Genomic DNA, 13,222 nt, shown 5'->3' on the forward strand with positions numbered 1-13,222 from the left:
GCTGACCAGTAGTTTATAGCTCCAGCAATGCACATGCAGCTGAGGCAGTGCTTTCTTACAGGACAGAAACACATTAGTTACTGTGACTGTTTTGCTTGAACAAATAATGCTCATTTAAATTCCCAAACAACTTAATTATGTTCCATTAGAGCATTCTGGAAGTTCAAAAATAGTTTTTGTTACAATCTCTTCAGACTCCTTTAATTTTTTCAGAGCTGGTTTTATGTCTAATTGTTTCGTTTTTACCAAGCTCTTCCTTAATCTACTTGACTTACTGCAAAATCTTTGTCCTGCCCAAGTGTTACATATATGTGGAGTTAGGACAGTTAAATCTAGGAGGCTTTTCAGTTGAAAGGCAGAGTTTTGAGTTAATTTGAAAATTTGAGTTTTGGCACAAATATTTACACATGGTTATAGAAAGCATACTTTGTGAATGATTCAGTTATTCTTGAATCATAATCGTTTTAAATAAACTACAGTGCCAGCAAAAATAAATTAGATGTAGCTCCATCTCTCTTTGGTCTGCTTCTTTTAGGCACAAAAATCAGTATTAAATATATTTAAGCATCCATCTGTTTTCTTAATCATATCTGATTTGAGCAACGATGACTACGCATCCACATCCAGCTCTCTTTAGACGAAGAGGGAGGTATTTAGCTTTTCATGTAGGGCTTTTGTGGTTTGGGTTGGGTTTTGTTGGTTGGTTGGGGTTTTGTTTTAATTTGGCTTTAAAATTATTCCTTTGGTAACAGTGAGATGTAAACATTCAGCTAGGCTTAAAAGGAAATTTTAACTTGTGTTTTCATCAGAAGTAGAAGAGCACGTAATCATGTCTCTGTAAAGTACATAGTAAACCCCAACTGTCTGTTGTTACAGACTATATGGAGCACAAAAATGCCCATATGGAATATATATCTCAGTCTATATCATGGCTTACTGTGTCCTCTGATACTGCTGGGCTCAGCACTGCAGTTTTTCACATTTGACATCTTAGCTGCCTAGTGCAGTGGGGCTTTGTTGCAGGCAGTTATATATGAGGAAACCTGCCATGGTTTGAGATGTCTTATCTTCAGGGGTGACAAATTCTAATGTTCCCAGAGTATTTTTCTCTGCTCTTCCTTTTATCTACCTGCAACAAGGTATGTTTTGGTGTTTTGGTTTTGTTTTTGGTTGTTTGGGTTTTGGGTTGTTTTTTTTTGGGGGTGGGGAATTGTTGTTTGTTTGTTTTTTTCCTGTGTTAGATGACCTTACTCATTTAGATTTCCTGAGAATAGAGAAGTATCTTCTTAGCTTCCATTAACTGTCTGGAGACTTTTAAAACTCCTGGATGCATTCCTGTGTGGAGTACCCTAGGTGATCCTGCTTTTGGCAGGAGGGTTGGACTCAATGATCTCTTGAGGTCCTTTTCAACCTCTAACATTCTGTCATTCTGTGATTCTGTGTCAGTTGCATGCTGTTAACCTTGCAAAAATTACCAAAGCTAAATGTTTAGAGAAGAACAAATTGTGGCCACCCTCCCTCTCCTACCATATTTAGATTTGTCACAGCATCACATTTTGAATCCTTTTAGCTCAGATATTATTTAGTTGTATGCTAATACAGATGATCTTTCCCCCCCTCTTTTTTTCTTGGCCCTTATTTGTGAAGATTAAATGTGACTAGTTTTCTGAAAAAAAATTGTTATTGGTAAGAGTATAAATTTTACTTTTCTATGGCCAGTTAATAATTCCACATAAAGTAGACAATTCCTTTCCCCTTCTGCAATCAAAAGCCTTTGACCACTTAAATACACTCTTATTCTCGGGAAGTGGTCTGGACAGTAGTTTCTGAGCCATCCTAATCTGTGGAGAAACTCTAATGCCTTTCATGAGACTGCCAAATACCACAAGAAAGGGCTATATTTTCCTCCAAGTCATTCTGTGCCAGATGGATCAAATGATTCCATTTTCCAGGCAAATAAATCAGAAATCTTGTAACCTCCTTTGAGATTTTGGGTCTCTCTCTTTCTGGAGAAGTGACATTTTATTTTTTTTCAATCAAGTATTTACTCTTCAGAGAGAACCTGCAAGGTTGCTACCTTACCACTGCTTCTTCCCCCCCTGCCAAAAGCACTACAAAACAGTATCCAAAGTAGTAGTACTAGTTCAATTTCTCCTATGCTGGTGACTGCTTTCCTTGCCTTTGGAGATTAAGAGGTGGATAGTTAGAAATTAGGGTTTCTTAGGGTGGCACATTTTTAGTGAATCTATAAAAGATCCTTTCTTTGTCATGGCTCTGCATTTGTTTGCTGGCTTGGCTTAGTACCCAATTTTTGTGGCCACATTAGGCTTGAGGTGAGGAGAAAGTTCTTCACAGAGTAATTGGCCATTGGAATGTGCTGCCCAGGGAGGTGGTGGAGTCACCATTCCTGGAGGTGTTCAGGAGGGGATTGGATGTGGCACTTGAAGCCATGGTTTAATCAGTCATGAGGTGTTGGGTGATAGGTTGGACTTGATGATCTCTGAAGTCTTTTCCAACCTTAGTGATTCTATGATTCTGTGATAGTGTTAATTCTAGATACCCCAAGGATACTTTATCATGTTTTTGCTCCACACTTTTCTTTCTATAAGGCGTGGGTTTAGATCTTGTCCACACTTCGTGTTTCAGATGTGTTGTAACTGACTCTCCAGCCTTTGAATTAGTTTTGGAGTGTTGCCAATTGCAAGAACAGGAATTGGTGCTTGCAGTTTTTCAGGAAAAAAAAATATTCTGCCTGCTTTTCTGAGAACAGGTAGAACTGTCCATGAAAGCTGCCCATTTTTTCCATTATGAACTCTATTTTCAGTTCCTTGTTACTGAAATGATGAGGAGGAAGAACAGGCCAACTAAGAAACCTGGGAGTTCAAGAAATCTGGAGAGGTCTGAGTAAAATTTCCATGCCATAAAAATGTTATGAGGGGCAGGAGAGTAGGATTTGGTTAGGTGAGGGCTGAACTGCAATGCCAAGAAGGGATGCTGAATAGAGAAAATTAGAAGAAATAGAATTAGGGAATAGATGGCAAATATCAGACTTGGAGAGGGAAGCAGAAAGCTCCCAAGATGTATCAGTCATGTTGTAAAAAAGGATATTCCAAATAGCCTTTTTTCCAGAAGTTAAAAAAAAGTGTGTAGTGTCTCCTTCTCTGGAGATTTACAAAGCCTGTCTGGATGTGATTCTATGCAGCCCACTCTAGGTGAACTTGCTCTAGCAAGGGGGTTGAACTAGATGGACTCTAGAGATCCTTTCCAATCTCTACCATTCTGTGAATTAAACAAAAAATTACAGGTAGGAGAAAAACACTTCATTGCTCAGGCTGTCACTTCCCAACAGGGATGTGGATTCTGTCTTCTTGACACTCAGTTCTGCTCCAGTATCTTGCAAAGCAAGTCAGTTAATTTCTTTGTATCATGAAATACACTTTTTTTGCCAGTTCCCAGCTTGTGAAGAAGGGTTTGGAAGTACATAAGCTCCATCTAAAATCAGTGTCCGTCCTCATAACATGCAAGTGCTGTGTGATGTAAAGACTTTTGAAAAAGCATTCCTGAAGCATATGGAAGTTTTCACCAAAAAATGAAACCTGCTTTTAACTGAAGTTCTTCTTTTTTCCTGGATTTAAATGTTCTTAAAGTCAAATGGGGATGCTCCAGTTATTTAATGTATTCCACTTTAAGGTGGTATTGAATCACTGAATAATCTAATGATACATATGATAGAAAACTTTCTCTTTCTAGAACAAGGTTCAGTTATCTGTGGTCATTTTGCTGTACATTATTATGTTCAGTAACTTAGCCATAGATTGAAGAGTAACAAAAAGAGTAGTTACATCTTTGTGATCTATAGATCAAGCAGTGAAGATCCACTGGAAAAGGTAAAATGTGATCACGTGATGAGAAACAAGCAGAATGCATACTTACAAAAATGCTATATTAAAGGTCAGGATGGACTTGTGCATGGAGCTTCAAGTGCTAGACATTGAAACAGTGGCAGTCTGTACACAGTTATGGTATTTAGTGTAAATGTAATTAACACATTCAGACTTAACTTCTGATCCTCTAATGTGAGAATTGTTCAGAATTATTAGTGTTCTCCTATGGGGCTTGATTTTCTGGGACCCTAGGAAGACTGTCATGCTCTGAAATTGAAGAGGAAACTTCCTTCAGCAAAGTATATAGCAAGCTGTTGACAGGTCAGGAAACAAACTCGGGGACTTTTCTTGCACTGTTATCATAGTATCATTCAGGGTTGGAAGGGACCACAAGGATCATCTAGTTCCAACCCCCCTGCCATTGGCAGGGACACCCCATCTGTAACAAAAAGATAAGGGTGAGGTGCAGATGTGAGTTAGTGGTCTGATAGCTACAGTTCTTCTCAGAATCTGGTGAGAGAAGCATGCTCTTCTTTTTCAGTCTTTCAGTTCACATAGCTGTTAAGTACAACAATTACTTTTGTCAACTTTATGTGCTAACCAAAGAAGAAAATGGTTTATTTCTCTTGCTGCCTTTTTTTTTTTAATCTTTCCCCCCCCCCCCTTTTAATCTTGAGTTCTTGCGACTGGAACTGCTTATCAGTGATAACACAAAGCATTCTTTCAAAGATTCTGGTTTTCCTTTGAGAGGCTGATAGGTTTCAAGCAGTTTATACCCTTTAATCTCTGTTCCTTGATAACAAATACTTAATTAAAAACAAACTAATGACAACAAACAAACTCCAAATCCAAGCTATTAACTTTAAGCACTGATTCTGAACGGAGTTTTACTGTCACACTGGGAGTGTGCTGCTGTTTAATTTTAGATAGCTTTCTGTAGTTAAAGCAGCCTGGTACTAAGGAGCTGGAAAAGGCTAGATGACATGAAAATAACTTGTTTAACTTAATATATGTCATGTTATGACATTAGTACCTAATGCAAGAAATTATTATTTCTGTGCTTTTCTAGCTGCAGATTTATTTTACTTTATTCAAATAATATGATTGTCCTCTTGTACAATGATGAATGACAAATACATTGGTCATCAGAGATGCTGCAGCATTATCAGAGTATTATCACAGAGGCAAAGTTTCAGCAATGGAGATGCTGTATGTAGCAACTTTATCATGTGAGCAAGGTGCATGGCTGCAGCCAGATATGATCTCTGTGTGAAATAGAGAGCTATAGAGATGACCCTGTATTCTGATACTGATTTAACATTTCAGATCTGTTGTCATGTCACAGGTTCACAGGATGTTAGGGCTTGGAAGGGACTTCCAGAGATCATGGTGTCCAACTTCCCTGTCAGAGCAGGACCATAGAATCTAGTGCAGGTCAAACAGGAATGCATCCAGATGGGTCTTGAAAGTCTCCAGAGAAGGAAACTCCACAACCTCCCTGTTCCAGTGCTCCATGACCCTTAGTCACTTCAGATTTTGTACTTTGTTTTGCCAAAACCAAAAGATTTGAATGATTGGACTGCATTCAGTGTGGGTCTGTGAATCTTAGATAATTATAGTAAGGTACATTACATAATAGGGCTCATATATGTCTTTTGTCATTTTTGTTGTGTTACCCTCAAAGAGTGGCATCTCTAGATTGTGCAGTCTACATGGGGGTCTGGAGACCTTTATGAGGATTAGCAAGAGTGTGAGGAATGGGGTATCACAATAAGCAAGCTGCTGCTTCTGACTCATGTTCAGCTTATTAGTGATGGAATATTTCATTTGGAAAAACACACCCAGAAAAAATACCTTATTTCTCAAGATGGTGTTTTAAGCAATATATATGTTGTTTTCATGGACTTGCTGCAGAAAAAGTAGATTATTCTTTTACAAAGGAGAGAGCAGCTGATTTAAAACACAATTCAGAGTCATCCCGCTCCTTTAACTTGCTATTTTTTATTCTAGGCCTCAAAGAAACTGCTGAAGAAATGGTCAAAAACAAGTTGGAAGGAAAGGATAACCTAACTCCATGGCAAAAGTATCTAGAGAAGAAGAAGGAAAAAAGAATGCTCAAGAAAAAGAGAAAGGTAGTGTCTGCATCACCCACTTTGGGCAGATTTGTTGCTTGTTTGTTCTTTTAAGTCGCTGTTATTGTTTGTTTTGGGCAAACTAAATACAGAAATTGTATAGCTTCCGTTATGTTCTAAGGTTATAATAGGCAGTGGTAACTCACGTGGAAAGGCTCAGAGTCTGTTGTCAAACTTGCAGGGCGAAAGGCCACTCAGGATATTACTGATCATACATATGCAAAAGTTTGCTTTTGTACTTGTGTTGCTTTAAAGATAAATGAGTTCTAGAAGAGTTGGGTTTTAATTTACATTTTTTTGTTTGCTTTGGGAAGGGGCTGTTTGCTACTTTATGCATCTCAGTTCCAAGCTGTTATGATCATTATAATTGCAGGTTTGGAAATATTTGGCCTAAAATAATACTAGTGTTTTTTTTTCCTAAAGCTGTTATAGCAAAGAATTAATAGCCACAAAGAACTATTCAGATTTCAAATGGCAAGAGCAAATTTGGTGAATAGTTCTGTGCATAAAAATTCCTCCAGTAGTGTGAAAATTGCTGTTGCTTTATCTTTCCACGTGCAGAAAGTGGTTGTGAAGTAATTGACTCTTGTGGCAGTAGTGTGCAGAAATGGGCAGGGAATTGAAATGTTTGTGCATATGCTAGGAAAAAAGGCATGTGGCATCCAGAATCCAGCTTCCCTAAATTCTCTAATTACTCTGAATGTAATTCATATTGCAGAATAATGGTTTTAAGAGTAATCTCCACAACCCAGGGTGGTTTTAATTGGCATTTGATGACTACCTTGTTAAACGTTACAGAAAAAGTTGCTATGAATAGAGCAGGCAGCACTGGTAGGTAGTAGAGCTCAACTTTTTCCAGCAGAATATTCTTGTTCAGTCTGAAAGGTCAAGGGACAAGGTGGATGACATGATACCTCCAGTAATAAAATCTGTTCTTTTAAATCCAAACTCAGTCAAGCACAAAACAAAGTTGTTTGCTCAAGTTCTTCCCCTGAGTTTTCGTGGAACACAATGTAAGAACTTAACAATGCTGTGACCCTGTAATTTGTTGGTATGGTTGGCTAATGCATCACACTTTATGGGTACATCTAATAACGATCCTTGGAATGTATAAATAGTCTTTCTTCAGGTTGACACAAAGCTTTCCATTTGTAAAGCAGATTTTAAATTGTTGCTATTTCTAGTGTAGCTATTTCTAGTGTGTTGTGGTTTTGTGATGTTCACCATACAGTATGTAATTTTTTATCTTCATAATTGCTAGAAGAAGGACCATATTAATTGCAGTGAAACTTCAGTTTATATGTGGACTGAAATGTTTGTGCTTTGTTACAGGCTACTGCTGAGAGAGAACAGAGTGAAGATGAACTTCCATCTGATGTTGATCTCAATGACCCATATTTTGCTGAAGAACTTAAGAAAACAGGTGGGTCAAGACAGGCGACTTATGGAATAAATCTGCCCTTGCTTTAAATAATGGCCTGTAGAAACCAAGTTGGGTTGGACTAAATGCAGAGGTAGAATGTTCAGAAATACATGAAGTGTGTGCTATTTGCCTAAAACTGCAGGTGCTCAGTTGGTAGGGCATGAGACTGTGAGTGTTGAGATCATGGGTTAGAATCCTGCAGTGGGCAACAGTGGGCTTTCACTTCTTTTTAGCCAAGAGGGCCAATGGCATCCTGGCCTGCATCAGGAACAGTGTGGCCAGCAGGAGCAGGGAGGTCATTCTCCCCCTGTACGCTGCACTGGTTAGGCCGCATCTTGAGTACTGTGTCCAGTTCTGGGCCCCTCAGTTTGGGAAGGATGTTGACTTGCTGGAGTGTGTCCAGAGAAGGGCAACGAAGTTGGTGAGGGGTTTGGAACACAAGCCCTATGAGGAGCGGCTGAGGGAGCTGGGGTTGCTTAGCCTGGAGAGGAGGAGACTCAGGGGTGACCTTATTGTTCTCTACAACTACCTGAAGGGAGGTTGTAGACAGGCGGATGCTGGTCTCTTCTCCCAGGCAGCCAGTACCAGAACAAGAGGACACAGTCTCAAGCTGCGCCAGGGGAGGTTTAGGCTCGGGGTGAGGAGAAAGTTCTTCACTGAGAAAGTTGTTCGCCATTGGAATGTGCTGCCCAGGGAGGTGGTTTAGTCACCATCTAGAAATCCATTGCTGGCTTTGAATCCATTTAGAAATAGTCAAGGGAGAAAAAAAATGTTCTTCAAGACACATGTCCTATTCCAGAGTGTACTTAGTGATATGACCTGACATTTTTCTGGCATGTTTGTATTTCTAGTCTGACTAAAAATCAGGTTTAACAAAATGGAGCCAAGTATCTTCCTTAAGAATACCCCCAGTGGACTGTAGTAAATTGCCTGGAAATGTAATTCCAAGCTCAAAGGTCAAAGTATGTGGTTCAAGTCAGGAACCTTCTATTTTTCCTGCTCCTTCTTGATTGAGGTCTACAGGCATTCCAGAGAGAATAATGTCTGTTATGTATGATTTATAAATGAGTCTGTTTTCATTACAAGTTACATTCAACTAATGTCTTATGCTGTTGCTATTCATTATGTCTGTCTAATCAGGCCTGTTTATCTAAAGTAAATTCTAAGAGAGTAAGAGAGTTTCATCAGAAGAATATTCAGCCAGAACAGAATCAATCATATTTTCAGTGTTGTGATTCTCTTCAGGTCTTTCCCCACCCCCAGGGGTTTTAGTGCTAGCACAGTTCTTTTTTTACTGATAAACTCTTATTCAGGGGACCAACTTGTATTGTGGATGCAGAGAAGAGGTGCACATTGGCTGTTTATGTTAAAGCCTTTACTATATTGTCTACTTCAGTAGAAAGAATGAACAATTTGAGAACTGCAGGACACTTCAAATACATTGATGAGGATATAGAACCATTCATCTTTTCAACACCCTGAGAATGGAGGAATGTCATATGTTGCCTGCACTTTTGTGATATCTCTCTGTTGCTCTGCAAAAAAAAAAAAAACCCACATTTTTTTCTGTTCTTTCTTTGATGAGTTGCTTGTGCTATCTGAATATTGCTGTGTCCTTAAATGGAGCAAATATTCAGCATTTCTTTTTTTTGCTTTATGTCTTGTTGGATTTTCATAACTTCTCAGCCATTTTCCACATCATTTGAGTATTGATTACAAGAACATGAGATGCACTTAAGAGGGTCTATTCATAGTGAAATAAAGATCTCATGCATGCGTATATGTCCTGTATTTACACTTAGGTTTAAAGAAGAAGCCAGAATCAGTTGAAAGTACCTCAGAAGATGAAGGTGAAGTTGAAAAACAGAAGGTAAAGTGGTTTAAGATGTTAAGAATGACTGAAAGCTGCAGAATTCAGGCAATGCAACATTTTTTAGTTGTTTGTGAGTGGAACTACTGAATTCCATAGGATGGCAGTCATGAAAATGTATCGGTTTGAGAACTTTGGAGCAAAAATTACCAGAGAATGGGAGATGGCCCATGCTGCAGTATTTTAAGATTATGCCAGGATATCATTGTCATTATAGTTGAACACAGCTCAACAGAGTTAAGTAACACTGAAATGTGAGGGCAGGGAAGCCATGCTGGTTGAGCTGGTAGTCCCTCTAGTTTAAAGCTATCCTGGCATGTTTGTGTGTTGGGCAGTGATGAACATACAATGCTGATGATCATAGTGTATAAAACATTCAGGTGCTCAAGCCTTGTCCTGTTGCCTTGTAACTGTGAAGACTGAATTGTTTGCAATTCCATGTTTGCTTTTCATTCTTTCTCATAAGAAGTTACCTCTGTCTATTACATTAATATATGTGGGATTTTTTCCCCCTCTATAAATATCAGTATAAAATTGTATCCATTCTTGATTTCCAAGTTATGGTGTACAATGTTCATATTAGATTATCAGCCTGTTTGAAAGTTGGATGTGGGCATTTGTGTTTATTTTTTATCTAATAAAAAGGAAATTGCCTATTGTATTTCCTGTTGCATCTCAATATGATAAAGAATGTTGTTATGGATGAAATACTACCCTGACAACCCTATCTCAACGACCCTATCTCAACTCAGATGCCTGTAGAGTTACACAGATTTTATCAATAAGATGCAATACTTTTCATAAAATCTTAATTATTGTATGCTTTCTTATTTTCTAACAGGCTGAAATGGCCCTACTTATGATGGATGATGAGGATGATACCAGAAAACATTTCAACTACAAAAAGATTGTAGAACAACAGAATTTGAGCAAGAAGAAAAAGAAGCTGCTAATGAAAAAGAAAGAATTACTAGAAGATGATTTCCAGGTAATGGTGTACTCCTGACTTTGGGCTCTGCTACAACCTTTAATAATACCAATTATTTTCAGGTCAAACTGGGTGGTTTCATATCCTTCTTCTCCCTTGGTCCATCTGAAGGAGAAGAACTAGTTCACAGAATCCCAAAATAGTAGGTGTTCTAAGAGACCTCTAGGGATCATCCAGTCCAACCCCCCTGCTAAAGTAGGTTCATCTAGATCAGATTGAACACTGAACACTTCCAGGCAAGTTTTGAAAGTCTCAAGATAAGGAGGCTCCACAGCCTATCTAGGCAGCCTATTCCAGTGCTCCATCACCCTCAGAGAAGTTTTTCCTTATGTTTAGACACAACTTCCCATGTTTTAGTTCACAGCTGTTGCCCCTTGTCCTATCACTGGGCACCACTGAAAAGAGTCTGGACCCATTCTCTTAAAAACTGCCCTTCAGATATTGATAAGTATTGATAAAATCCCCTCTCAGTCTTCTCCAAGCTAAACAGCCCCAGTCTCTCAGCCTTCCTACATGAGAGAGATGCTCCAGTCCCCTCATCACCTTTGTAGCCCTCCAAGATTGACTGTTTCTGGGGGCTGGAGGTGGTGTTCAAAAACCAAGAAATATTCTGATATAATGTTGAAGGGTACAGACTCAAACACTGTAAAATAACGAGGTACTATTGCTAAGGCCTTGTACAACTCATTGCCTAAAACACACATTGGTGTGTTTGTTCTGATTTTTATTCACAGCTGATTTCATCCTGGTCATTCTCAACAACAAACCTTTCCTTGCTCTGCTGACAGGCATATACAGGATTTGTACAAGCATTCACTTGTCTGTTTTACCAGTAGTGTATCTTCTGGCTCTCTACTTCATGCTCATCAGGATTTTGCTGGAGCCATTCCAGGAACAGTGAACAACCTCATGAGCAGCTCATATTTTACTGTGCTAAAAAGCTTTGCTGTTGTGGGTAAAGGTTAACTAAAATAAATAATCCTTTTCTGCCTTCAGATAAATGTCGCTGATACAAGATTCCAAGCCATGTTCACTTCTCCCCTGTTTAATTTGGATCCTTCAGATCCAAATTTCAAGAAGACAAAAGCAGTAGAAAAGATCTTGGAAGAAAAAGCTCGACGAAGAGAGGAAAAGGATCAGGATGTTAAGAAGGCAAGCAAGGATCAAGAGAACAAAGTGGCAAAGAAAGGAGAGGTTGCCAAAAAGGCCATAGATCCTGCTTTATCAATGCTAATAAAATCTGTCAAAAATAAAACTGAAGAATTTCAGGCAAGGAAAAAGCAGAAATTCAAATAACTGAACTTTGTTTTTACTCAGACATTATTTAATGCTCAGTTCTTTCAGTTGGTGACATCTGTTGAAGTTACTAGGGCTAGCTTTGGTTCCTATCCAACATGACCCAAAAAATCTCTTAATTGTGGTGTTGAGATTTTGGAGTAACTGAGGTAATAATCACCCTTTTCTTCTGCTACAACAAATACTGTCTTGTATTATCATTGAAAATCTACACCTTCAAAACATGTAAGTAAGGAACTGATGGCTTGGGGAACTTTTTGGTTTGTATCTCTTAAAGACTACAGAAGTGCTGAAAAAGGCTACAAAAAGTAGTCATAATTATGATTGTATTTATAAATAAGAAAAACACTTTTGCAGAGGGTTCTTGCTGGGACTATGAGTGGTTTGAATGTTTTTATTTCACAGAAAATCATCTCTGTTAATAAAGAAGACAGTAATACAGCTGAAAATGGAACACAGGTTTGGCTACGTGGTTATGTATATTTCTAAAAGAGCACCTATATGTTTCATAAATTTCTCCTTTAAATACTTGAAGACTTCCTGGATAGTAGAGTTGATTAATGGAAACACTGCCATTTAGAAGTATTTCATCAATATATACTGGAAATAAATGGCTTCCATTTGCCTAAAGGGATTTGGGGCACTGAACTGTTTTCTTAAATCTACGCCTAAATGAATTTATGTCAGAATTAAAGTTTCTGATATTAATCCTGCATTCCCATCAACATAATCATACAACGTCTTTCAGCAGGGCAAGTGGTAAAATTAGAACAAACAAACAAAAAATACTAAAGGAAAAAAGTCAAAGGCAGATCTATACAATGCAATTGGCATTAGTGTCAGTGATCAAAGTATCAGTGGTGCAAGGAAAATACAGTCGGTAGAAAAGGAGCTTTCTTCTCTAGAGTCTGAGGATTGATTTGTCTTTAAATTTTGGGTTGGGGCCCCAGCCCCACTTCTAACCTCATCTCAAGCCTAATGCTAGTCCCAGACCCAACCCCAACACTGCCCACCCCAGTCCCAGCCCTGCCCACCCCCCAGCTGTGGCCCAGTTCCAGTGCTACCTCCTGCCCAGTCCCAGCCCTACCCAGCCCAGTGTTTGCTCTGTCAGCTCTTATGGAAATTCAAGGTTGAAGACTTTAGAAATGGAGCTTAAAGGTAAATTGCAGTAAAGAAGTATTAATTTCTGTGATATTCTGCTAATTTAAGCAAAGGCTTCTATGAAAACAGGAGTTAGAAACTACAGATAATCAAAACTAGGGTTGTGAAGTATCTATATCTCAATATGTAAAGGAGATAACTGAGACAGTTAGCATGAGAGGCTGTTTACATAATGTCCAAAATGTACAAAGTCATTGAGGGCCACAGTACAGCAATACAGGTGGACTTGGGTTTTGCAAGACCTCTTTGCAATGATGTGCCTGAGGAACAGTCAAAGACTTTGAACATTTTAAATGTAATTGCTCTCCATAAACATTTGAATATCACATTAATTTCCAAGTAGCTTACAGAAAAAGTTGAGATACTACAGTCTTCAGTACACAACTGATCTACCTTCTGTGGCTTCTTAGCCTTTCAAGCAACATAGCAGGGCCCAACAAAAACCCTGTTTTGTAGTTTCAACTGATC

The 13,222-nt window shown here is 38.6% G+C and overlaps 1 protein-coding gene across 1 annotated transcript in view; it reads left to right on the forward strand.

The window, feature by feature from the left end:
• The window catches only part of ESF1 (ESF1 nucleolar pre-rRNA processing protein homolog), a 29,917-nt gene extending 17,690 nt beyond the window's left edge, over window positions 1–12,227 (forward strand). Inside the window, exons 10-14 of the mRNA XM_068153144.1 lie at window positions 5,895–6,016; window positions 7,349–7,439; window positions 9,242–9,309; window positions 10,151–10,297; window positions 11,294–12,227. Of these exons, the coding sequence (XP_068009245.1) occupies window positions 5,895–6,016; window positions 7,349–7,439; window positions 9,242–9,309; window positions 10,151–10,297; window positions 11,294–11,593 (728 nt within the window). The 3' untranslated portion in view covers window positions 11,594–12,227. The remainder of the gene's footprint in view (window positions 1–5,894; window positions 6,017–7,348; window positions 7,440–9,241; window positions 9,310–10,150; window positions 10,298–11,293) is intronic.
• Window positions 12,228–13,222: the final 995 nt, after the last annotated feature.

The sequence above is a fragment of the Melanerpes formicivorus genome, unplaced genomic scaffold, assembly GCF_026170545.1.
Source record: "Melanerpes formicivorus ecotype bairdi unplaced genomic scaffold, bMelFor1.0.p_v2 SCAF_25, whole genome shotgun sequence".
Lineage (NCBI taxonomy): Eukaryota > Metazoa > Chordata > Aves > Piciformes > Picidae > Melanerpes > Melanerpes formicivorus.